This window comes from Talpa europaea, assembly GCF_964194135.1.
Source record: "Talpa europaea genome assembly, chromosome: 8".
Taxonomy (NCBI): Eukaryota; Metazoa; Chordata; class Mammalia; order Eulipotyphla; family Talpidae; genus Talpa; species Talpa europaea.
In genome coordinates, this window is record NC_140075.1 from 1,354,373 (window position 1) to 1,366,339 (window position 11,967).

General features: G+C 48.7%; 1 protein-coding gene across 1 annotated transcript; it reads right to left on the reverse strand.

Annotated features, from left to right (window-relative positions):
• Positions 1 to 338: 338 nt before the first annotated feature.
• LOC311176123 (olfactory receptor 14A16-like) lies at positions 339 to 9,881 on the reverse strand (the record flags this gene model as incomplete). Its single annotated transcript, XM_084241444.1, has 3 exons — positions 339 to 422; positions 5,919 to 5,975; positions 9,252 to 9,881. Coding segments are annotated over 3 exons (771 nt in total), but the record flags the coding sequence as incomplete, so codon positions are not given.
• Positions 9,882 to 11,967: the final 2,086 nt, after the last annotated feature.

Genomic DNA, 11,967 nt, shown 5'->3' on the forward strand with positions numbered 1-11,967 from the left:
TGTTCATACAACACAACTTAATTCCATTATTCTAGGCTCCCCACACCCACCAGATTCTTAATGCATTTTCCGTAAGCAGTCAAACTAGCTTTACAGTAACGGTGTAGGTTTTGAGCAGGTATTGTCTTCTAGGAGTTATTTTCCATAGAGTTAAAAAAGGGGGACACTTATAAAACCCTCGGGGACTGCGCCTGTCTTAGGTTGTCAGGAGTCACAAACCGAGGGTCTGTTCCTGATCTTACCCGTCATTGGCTGACCAGTCCAGCACACAGGGGAAGAGGGTCTTACGTACTCTATTTGTGATCATCCACAGTACAGCCACTCTTTATTTCATCCAATTACTGGCGATCAATGGTGGCAATAGTAGCATTGCCAACCATGGAGGCAGGAGCTGCCACACCCAGACCGGCTCGGCGCTGCCTCTGGATGGCGACCAGCAAGTGGAACAGGGGGCTCGGGGGCTCCCTGCTTAGTCCAGAGTCAGGAGCGAGGGCGGCACAAACATCGAGGACTAGGCCCCCACGCCCACCCCGGCGCTCTGCTCCCCCTCTGCGTGGTGCTGCCCTGTCCTGGGCGGGAAACTCATGTTGGGCCGGGCTGCTCAAGGCCCCTGGCGTTTACAGCACAGAAGCTCCTGGAGAATAAAAATTATAAATATTGCCATGCTTTATTTTATATAAAGTTTTTCACACAATATAAAAAAGCATAGCTCCAAAGTAGAAGAAAAGGACTTAAATATTCTCCATAGGAACACTGACAAGAAGTCCAGGCGCAAGGGCCTCCCCAGTGGTGCAGGGGTTGCACACTGCGCTGTCAAGCCATCCCAGCCTCTGCAGCGTGAGTTCGATTCCCTGCAGGGGAGATACTCTCAGGGCGCAGCAGACCTCTCCTGCCTCACCGCTGCTCCCCCCAGCAGTGTGTTCCAGTGGATCCTTCTGTTCTGCTCCCCACTCTGTCTCTAGGGAATGAGCTCACCCCCCGCACCTCTTGCTCACACCCCAGCTCTTCAATGCATAAATAAACATATCTTAAAGAAAAAGAAGTCCAGCTGTGAGACATCAAATACAATTTTTTTTTTATTTTATAGAGGCATGTTTTATTTATTTATTTGTTTGTTTGTTTGTTTTGTTTATACATGCACTGGGTACCGTCAGAAGTGCGGGAGGGTGAGAGAATTCACCAGAGCCAGAGCGGGGAGTAGAGCAGGCAGAAGGACCGAAGTACACTGCTGAGGGGAGCAGTGGGCGGCAGGAGAGGTCTGCGCGCCATGCGGGACCCTCCTCCGGTGGCCGGGGAGCAGCCGGGGATCGAACCGGCGCCGCAGAGGCCGCGGGCAGCTTCGCAACCCAGCGCTCAACCGCTGCGCCACCGGGGAGGCCCCATCAAATACAATTTTGAAAGCTAAGGGAACCTAAACATAAACACACAAGAGCAAATGTCTAAAACCTACATATTTTAACTGTACATACGTAGTTCCTCAATAAAAATCCACATGCATTTTAATTTTATTATAGTATGTCACACAGTCCAGTCCTGTTACAATCAAATTAGATATCAAGAGATTAATATTCACACCAGTTGTTGCTTTCAATCACAGATTCCTTTTCCCCAAGGACACGTGCATCCTCCCAGCTCCATCAGATTCAAGAATAGATTCTCCTTGCCTTTTGAACAAAAGCATGAATGTCTCTTAGAGGAAGACACTCCATTAGGAATCATGAGGGGTGGGGGACCCCACTCAGCTGTCTCCCTTCCCCTCCACAGGGCACAGGGCCCTCTGTGGAGACACACACAGGCTGTGAGGACCAAGCGGCCAGGACTGGGGTCCCGTGACTGTGTTTGCCTGAGGATAGACCCCTTTACCACTGCTTCATTTCACATAAATTTTGGAGATGTGTGAGTTCTAGGAATTTCTTTGACCAGCAAATACATGTTTTTAACTGTAAGCCACAATCACTTTATGAACATCACACAGGGAGGGGTTGGGGAAAGGATTGCAGTATTTTAGGAAACAGGAGTTTATGGAAGATTATGAGAATATAAATTTTTGAAAAAGGAAAAATGCAAATAGAAGAAGTCTATGCTTTAGAAATGATGACATGTAAGAATTAGAGGGGAAAAGCTGAGTTAAAGAAGTTATAATTTTAGATTGTGGTATCTCACATCTTAGAGTATTGACCCTTCATCAGTCTCCTCACAGCCGACTCCATGGCTTGGTTCCTCAGACTGTATATAACGGGATTAAAGGTGGGGGGCACCACCGTGTAGAACATAGAAATGACCAGGTCAGACATGGAAGAGGTCCCTGAGGTCGGCTTCAGATAAGCAAAGAACCCAGTGGAGACAAACAGCACCACAACCAGCAGGTGGGGAAGGCAGGTGGAGTAGACTTTGGCCTTCCCTTCTGTGGATGGGATCTTCCTGACCACAGAGAAGATGTGGACGTATGAAATGACGATGAAAATAAAGTAGCAGATACACAACAATGCAATAAAGAGAACAGGGACAATTTTGCTCATTACATTTCCTGAGCAGGAAATAGCCAATAACTGGGGTATGTCAGAGAAGAACTGGTGGATCACGTTGGACCCACAGAAGGGCAAGGAGAAGGTTCCAGCTGTGAGAATCACAGAGATAACACCCCCACCCACCCAGGACACAGCTGTCAGCTGCACACACCTGGTCCTGCTCATGATGACATCATAGTGCAGGGGGTGGCAGATGGCAGCGTAGCGGTCAAGGCTCATCACTGTGAGCAGGTGCATCTCTGTACCAATAGAAATAAGCATCATGGAGACCTGGATGACACAGCCCGGGAAGGAGATGGTGCTGCTGTGCCTCAGAGAGCTGGCAATGGACTTGGGGGCAGTAATTGAGATAAGGCAGAGGTCCGTGAAGGACAGACTCCTCAGGAAGAAGTACATGGGGGTGTGGAGGTGCCGGTCCAGGGTGGTGATTAGGACGATGAACCCGTTCCCCAGCAGGGCGCACAGGTAGACCAGGGAGAATAGCAGCGGGTGCAAGAAGCCCATGGTCCCCTGGATGGGGAACCCCAGGAGGACAAGGGGTTATCAATACCAGTTAATAATACAATGTATTTTCTACATAATTATTCCTTCTAGGTTCTGCAGATTCTAGTATCGTCATCTGTGTATACAGTTTTATTCAACACATTTTTTGCCTTCTAATGTGAATTGCCATTATTATATTCGCCAAATATGTCCGCCAGATTGGTGAGAGACTAAAATTTCAGCTGTCCCCTACAAAACTTGAACATATTAGAATCTCTTATCTGTCAAAAGTCTCAGCAAAGCTCCCACACTACGCACCCACCCCAGTCCCACTGCTCTTACTCTTGCCCAGGCCCCAGGGTCTCCGCCCAGCACACCTCCCAGAGGTTGTCCAGGGCACAGCCCCAGAGGACACGTGACCATGCCCAGCCCCTCCCCACCATGGAGAGCCTGTCACTGCTCCTCCAGCACATCCCTGGTCTGGGGAGGCCCCGCAGTGACAGGTGTGCAGTTTGGTGGGGTGTGCGAGTCCCCGTTTTCCTGCCCCCAGGACCCGACGCTGTCCTGGAACTGAAAGATCTGGGCTCGGCGTCCCTGTGCAGCGTGTCCTGACGCATCCTCTGTCAGATTCCTGCCCCTGTGGCCTCCCTGCTGCCTCCTGGTCCATCCCCTCGTCTCCTCATCTCCCTGCTCCTGACTCCCCAAATCAGAGGACCCAGAGACCACGTTTCCCACAGAGTCTCTTCCTGGGTCACACCCACACATCTCTCCTGCAGGATGGGCTCGTCCACCCCCAGGTCCCTCCCGGCCCCTATGTGCCCCTCAGACTCACGCATGTCTGTGATGGGAGGAGGCCACTCCGGTGCTGTGCCTGACGGTCTGTGTGTGTGGCTGTCCCTGCCAGGCCCAGAGCCCTGGGACCCAGGGTGCAGGTTTGTTCCTCATCCCAGGCCCATGCGTGAGTGGGGATGCCTGGACATGGGGCAGCCCTTCCCTCTCTCCCCCCACCAATCTCATCCTCTCCCCCTTCTGCGGGGTGACAGAGGGGCAGGCCCTGGGGAGGGCAGGATTTTTAAGGAGAATGTGGGATAATACTTGTGGATATACATTAGTTTGAACAATTAAAAATACTTTAATGAAAATAATATAATCACTGAAGACACAAAGTTGTCTATACGTAAAAGTCTTTTCATTTATTTAAATAAATATCAATTATAATAAGATATATTTTGAAATATGATTCTTTTATAAAACTCTTCCATCTGCATTTTACAATATCGCTAACAATCTCTGAGTGATGGAGTTTGGGACAAATCCCAAATTCCTGTCCCTGAATAGTCACACGTCCCTGCCAGCCTCATGTTAGTGCCATAGCCATTAAACTATCAACAATGTTGCTTAAAATATTTTTGAATTTCTATTTGACACCTGTGTCATAAATTTCGGGACAAAAAGCCATAACACTCTGAATTTTAACAATAAGTATTTTAACTTTCATCTTATATTTCTTTATCATTATTCCATTAGTTGTGATTTTATTGAATACTTAACATACACTCACTGTGCTGAAAGCTAAAATCTGTTATTAAGCAATATTTTCATCGGCCACAATTCCAAACATTCTCTATGGTAAATGTATTAAAAGTCACAACCTTTGGAGAGATTAATGAAAAGTTAATTTCTCTCTTTGAAACTTATCCCATAAAAATATTGTGGTGTGAAATTGAACTATTTGGAATCTTGAGAATGTGTAGTTCTTTTCTGAATGAATATTTTGACTATGGTGCTTTCTGAGATGTGAAATGAAGCTTGAAATCTGAAATATTTCCATCTGAATGGATTCTTCTTGAAAACTGTCTAAGAACAGAATACCTGCAGTCTGGGGGGAAGTTCCCGCTGCCGTGTCGAGTCTCTCTCCTGAGGTTGTCCCCATGGCGGGACAGAGGGCGTCCCGGCCTCTCACTCCATGGTCGGCGCTCGTGGGGAGCCTCTGAGCACTCACAGGGTGTTCCACCCTGTCCCACACTGCCTCATGGACAGAGCAGGGCCTCAGGGCTGGGCTATTTGAGCTCTGGAGCTGGTGTCCACGTGTTGGACACTGTCCATATTCCAGCCTTCAGGGACCTTCCTCCAGAGGGACAAGTGTATTCTGTTGTTGTTGTTGTTGATGGTCTTAATTGGCTTCATCCTGAAGCACATTCAGTGATCATCAGTGCACTGAGTGTACCAGAGGCAGTTCTGTTAGTTTTGACCCCTGTGAGGACTGGACTCTGGTTCCTCCTCCTCAGGCTCCATCAGCCTCCACTGACTGAGGGGGACCTGGGTGCTGGTCCCATCATTAAAGCCAGTGGTGGTTCTGCATGGTGGGTGGGGACCAGCTCAGGGATCATTGGGACATGACCTGGGATGACCCACCCCCCAGACTCAAGGGGACAGATATTTGACTTCAGCTTCTGGCATGTGGTCACTGATGAGAGGCCCTCGTTCAGCCCGGGGGACCACATGTCCACTGGATGTCTTCCCCCAGCACCCCACCTGGAGGTAGGGCCTGGCTCTCCCCGCCTAATCTGGGAGGCTCCTTCTTGCAGCAAGTGGGGGCTCTGTATGCACCATTGGGCCGGAGACCATCGGGGTACGTGAAACCACTTTGCCCCTGTTCAGTGGAGGGTACAACTGCGGGGACACAGCCAAGAGACAGCTCCAGGCAGGTGTCTGGTTAGGGGTTCAGGGAGTAGGTTGTGGGGTGCACCAGGGAGGAGCAACTGGCACTAATGCCCCCATGTATCATGGGGTAACCTGTGTTGTCACTAAAAATTTTATGTTCATAACTTGAGGAAAATTATAGGTAGTCCTTCCTGCTAATCTTGGGTGAGAAAAGCTTCTCAGCACCGGGAGCACATTCCTCACATGTAAGTCTCTTTGGACACAGACTCGGACCTTGTGGACCCCGGTGTCCAGCACCCGCTGAGGGATGGGGACACAACGGAAAGTGTGGGCTGAGTGTGAGGAGCTGAAACGTCATCATCAGCAGCGCTCAGAGTTCCCAGGAAGCAGCAAGACAGAGTCCGCCCAGCTTATTAGATGTTAACACTGAATAATGACATGATCAAGCCCTTGCCTCCGCTGGCCCTGCAGGATGAGCCCATCCCTGGACAGGAACAAACACATCTGTGCCAGGGGTAGGGGGTGGTCAGGACGTGCCAGCGAAGCTCAGAGCAGGGTCTGGAGCCTGAATCCACTCTGCAGACACCGGCGCATCCTCCGTAGAGACTGTCCACGTCGGCCTTGGCCCGTGTCTCGACTGGGGTGCTGCTACCTGTTGTGGTGGGGACACACGTGTGTGGAGGGACACTCGCCCTTTTCAGGAGTGTGGGGTGCATGTGGCTTCTCCCCGCACAAGGCCTGTGCTCACAATGGTTTCTGAGGCCCAGGAGCACTCTAGTATGGGGGGCCTGCTTGTCTTAAGTGCTCTTGTTCCCTTGGCCTTGGCCTTGTGTCCCTGAAAACACGCCATGGCGGGTGCCCATTAGGGCATCACCCCATGTGTTCTTTCTGCTGTTTTATGGTTTTGGGCCCTACCACAATTTGAGCCACACAATATTGTTCAACAGCACTGATGATAAGAGAACACAAATTAAACTGTAATGACTTGTCAGTCACCCTTGTGAGCAGGGACCAATCAAGAGTATGGACACAACAGGAGGTGAGGGAGGGAGAGAAAGGGCCTCTCATCTCTGCCCGAAGATGGCTTGGAGATGTCTTCAGACACTAACAACAGGACAACCACAGGATGGAGCAAATCTTAGCCGGGTATTTGTCCCAGATGCGCAGACTCTACAGGGCAGACTACGCACACCTGTGTTCCCAGCAGCACCATCCACCATTGCCCGCCACGCGCCCAACCCAAGTGCCATGGACAGAGGCGAGAATAGAGAGTGTAAGGTTCACACTCAGTGGAATACCACACAGCTATTAAAAGACGAAATCAGGGCCTCCCCAGTGGCACAGCGGTTGAGCGCTGGGTTGCAAAGCTGCCCGCAGCCTCAACGGCGCCGGTTCGATCCCCGGCTACTCCCCAGCCCCCGGAGGAGGGTCCCGCATGGCGCGCAGACCTCTCCTGCCGCCCGCAGCTCCCCTCAGCAGTGTACTTCGGTCCTTCTGCCTGCTCTGCTCCCCGCTCTGGCTCTGGTGAATTCTCTCACCCTCCCGCGCTTCTGACTGTACCCAGTGCATGTACAGACAAAACAAACAAACAAACAAATAAAAATAAAAAACATGCCTCTCCTCTATTAAAAAAAAATATTAAAAGACAAAATCATGTATTGGGGGCCACATGGATGGACCTTGTGGTGATGTTGTTCAGTGACGTAAGCAGATAGCGAGAGACAGATAGCGATGGTCTCACGCATCTGGGAGAGAAAATACAGAAATCCTGTATTACCAAATCCAGAGAATGTGAATGTTGGACTAGCGGAAAAATGTGCTGTTACCACAGGGAACAAGGGGTGGGGGCGTGGCTTGGAAGTAGATGACGTAACAACGGGGGGCTGTTGTGTGGAGAGCAGGGAGCACTGTGCATGCAGAGTGGGAAACTAACCCCCAAATGAAAGCAACCAAAACCTGTGCATAAAGCATTTCTTTGATGGTGGCAAGTTATAAATTAGCATGTCCTCATATTACGTCACTGATGTTATGTCACTCATCAAATCCCCGTCTCAAAATACAAAAGTTTTATCCAGTGAATTATTGAAAATATTTTTAAAAGATGTAAGAGAGACTGAAATAAGTGTCCCAGGGGGATAGATCTTTGGTCAATTACATTCATTGACATGAGTGCTCGTTTGAGTGAGTTTGCAGCGTGTTTTATTCTGATATCGGAATGGACTCGGTCTGTGGTTAACATACATTTTTTAAAAGAAAGAGTTTCTGGACTGAGTATGTCACGGCCCGTCTGGAGAGTCTGGAGACACAGTGATCTGCTCCAGAGAGAACACTTGAGGGAAGAACATCACCCCCAGCTCATGTCTGAGTATAAGGAAAACAGTAATGAGAAGCTGGGTATTTAGGGTACAAATATTGTAGAAGAATAAACATTTAAAATAGTGTCATGCTGACTTTTACATCCTGACTTTTACATCCTGACTTTTACATCCTGACTTTTACATCCTGTTCTTTACAGTATAATAAATAGCTAGTTCCAGAGTAGAAGGAAAGGGAAATAAATGTTATCTACCAGAGAGTCAACAAGAAGTCCTGGTGTAAGACTCAAAATACAAATATGAAAACTAAGGGAACCCAAAAACAAATACATTAAAAGAAGTGTATAAACAAGATGCATCTTAAAAGTAAATATGTAGTCCCTCAATAAATATCATATACTTTTTACTTTAATTCTAGTACTTAAAACAGTGTAGTCCTGTAACAATCAAATCAGGCATTATAGAAATCAATATGCACATAACTAATGGAGTTCAGCGTGGACACCGACTCCCCAAGGATGCTTCCATCCTTCCATCCTGACATCTTCAGCAGATTCAAGTGTAGTTTCTCTTTGCCTTTTGAACAGAAACATGAATGTCTCTATAGGAAGACAATGCATTATAATAGTGAGGGTGGAGGGCCCCATTCTACTGTCTCCCCTCCCCTCCAAAAGGATGGGGCTCTCAGTGGAGACACACATAGGCTGTGGGAACTGAGTGCCCAGGACAGGGGGCCCGGGACAGTGTGCTCTTGAGCATAGACCCCATTACCAATGCTCCCTTTCACATAAATGTTGGTTATGTGTGAGTTCTAGAACATTCTTTCTAAGCCACATACATTGTTTTCAACCATGAGTGGGGATTCACTTTATGAACATCACACAGTTGGAGGTTAGGCAAAAGAGAGCAGTATTTAGGAAACTAAAGCTTATGGAAGAATACGAGAATATAAATTTCTGGAAAAGGAAAAATCCTAATGCAAAAAATCTGTACTTTATAAATAATGAAATCTACAGTCAGAGGGAAAAATTAATCATGGGTGATAATTATAGATGGTGCTATCTCACATCTTGGAATATTGGCAATTTATCAGTCTCCCCACAGCCAACTTCATGGCTTGGTTCCTCAGACTGTAGATGACGGGATTAAAGGTGGGGGGCACCATCGTGTAGAACATAGAAATGACGTCAGACGTGGATGGGATCCCTGAGGTCGGCTTCAGATAAGCAAAGAATCCAGCGGAGAGAAAAAGGACCACAACCAGCAGGTGGGGAATGCAGGTGGAGTAGGCCTTGGCCTTCCCTTCTGTGGATGGGATCTTTCTCACAGCAGAGAAGATGTGGACATAGGAAATGACGATGAAAGTCAAACAACCCACATCTAATGTCACACTAATGAGAATGGGGACAATTTCACTCATTAGATTTTCTGAGCAGGAAATAGCCAATAACTGGGGGATGTCACAGAAGAACTGGTGGACCACGTTGGACCCACAGAAGGACAAGGAGAAGGTTCCAGCTGTGTGCATCACAGCATTGAGACCCCCACCCAGCCAGGACACAGCTGATAGCTGCACACACCTGTCCCTGCTCATGATGACCTCATAGTGCAGGGGGTGGCAGATGGCAGCATAGCGGTCAAGGCTCATCACCGTGAGCAGGTTCATCTCTGTACCTGTTGACATAACCATCATGAAGACCTGGACGACACAGCCCGGGAACGAGATGGAGCTGCTGTGCCTCTGAGAGTTGGCGATGGACTTGGGGACCGTGGCTGAGATGAGGCAGAGGTCCGTGAAGGACAGACTCCTCAGGAAGAAGTACATGGGGGTGTGGAGGTGCCGGTCCAGGGTGGTGATGAGGACGATGCGACCGTTCCCCAGCAGGGCACACAGGTAGACCAGGGAGAAGAGCAGTGGGTGCAGGAAGCTCATGGTCCCCTGGGTGGGGAACCCCAGGAGGACAAATTCTGTCACGGTCGTGAGATTCATCACCACAGGAGACATCATCTGTATAAATATATCAAGCAGAATAAAACATGAGTGAAGCCTTCCAGTCTGAGCCTGGATGACACCTACAAGGACAGTCACAGGTGTGCCCCATTGGTCACATTCAGGGTGTGGAGTGGAGGAGCACCAAATCTCTTGCTCTGTGTTGAGCGTTTTGTGTTCAGCTCCAAAATGCAATTTATCACACAGGATCTGGGATGGGGAAGGAGGAGCATTTCAACCGATTGTAGGATTCTGCTCTGGTTGATCTCATAGCCAGACTGACTGCCCCTCCCCACCGCCCGATTCCCGATGGCCCAGCTCCTGCCCAGGCCCCAGTGTCTCCGCCCAGCACACCTCCCAGAGGTTGTCCATTGCACAGCCCCAGAGGACACGTGAACATGCCCAGCCCCTCCCCACCCTGGTGAGCCTGTCCCTGCTCCTCCAGCACAGTCCTGGTCTGGGGAGGCCCCACAGGGAAGGGTGTGCAGGGAGATGGGGTTTGCGGGTCCCCGTTTTCCTGTTCCCCAGGACCCGACACTGTCCTGGAAATGAATGATCTGCGCTCCAGGTCCCTGTGTGGCGTGTCCTGACGCCTCCTCTGTCAGATTCCTGCCCCTGTGGCCTCACTGCTGCCTCCTGTTCCAACCCCTTGTCCCCTCATCTCCCTGCCCCTGACTCCCCACATCTGAGGACCCAGAGACCACATTTCCCGCAGAGTCTTCTCCCGGGTTACGCCCACACGTCCTTCCTGCAGGATGGGCTCGTCCACCCCTGGTCCTTCCCATCCCCTCTGTCCCCCTCAGTCTCATGCACGTCTGTTCAGGGAGGAGGCTGCTCCAGGGCTGAGCTGGACGGTCTGTGCATGTGGTTGTCCCTGCCGGTCCCAGGGCCCTGGGTTCCCCGGGTGTGGGTTTGTTCCTCTCCCCAGGCCCGTGCATGAGTGGGGACGTCTGGACACAGGGCAGACCTGCATGCTCTCCTGCTCCACCCAATCTCACCCTCTCCCCCCTCTCTGGGGTGACGGAGGGGCAGGCCCTGGGGACGCAGGAATTTTACAAATGTGGGGTAATATATAATTATTGTAAGAGATAAGAAAAATATTTCCAGCTATTTTAATGAACTCAGGAAATAATAAACTAAAAACTTGTAGCCTATTAAAAAAATATCTTTCAAGTGATTTAGAATACTCATTTATATTGACAAAGTTATATTTTACATAGCTCTGTTGTTGTGTGGTGTTAAAATATAAAGAAGGTCAGGGCTGCACTGGGGGCACAGGTGCTTGCGCTCAGTGCTGTGAAGCTGTCTGCAGCCTCTGCAGCGCTGGTTGGATCCTGGCCGGACGGTGAGGGTCCCTTTCCTGCCTCGTCTTTGCTCCCCTCAGCAGTGTATTTCATCCGTCTGCCTTTTCTGTTCCCTACTCTGCCTCTGGTGAATCCTCTCACCCTCAGCACATCTGGCCTATACCCTGATTCTTATATAAATAAATAAATAAATAAATCTTAAAAAAATATATAAGCAAGGTCAGGCCCATAATAGATAGATTTCCACCTGCGTCTATCACTTTAGTGTGAAGGAAATAGGAAGATCAACATAGATCTCGAGAAAAAGTCATGAATTTCTGTCTGACTCCCTTATTGTCATAATATTTTAGGCATGTGAATGTTCAGCTTTCCCTTTTTAAACAATTAGCATTGTTTTAAATTCCCTCTTCAGATTTTCTTTACTGCTCCCTAAATACTTCCATTAAATGCAATTTCATTTATATTCATATGCTTTCAACTCAGAGTGCTAAATGTTAAAAAAATTAGTCATGAAACAATAATTGCCCTATATACCCTAAGTCAGAATATTGTAAAATAATAAATGCAAATACATGAAAGATCATAATCTGTGGAACACCTTAAAATAAAATTATATTTCCTCTCTTAGAAACTCATCCCAGAACAACATGGCCTTCTGAAATCGAACTATATCCTCTTTTATA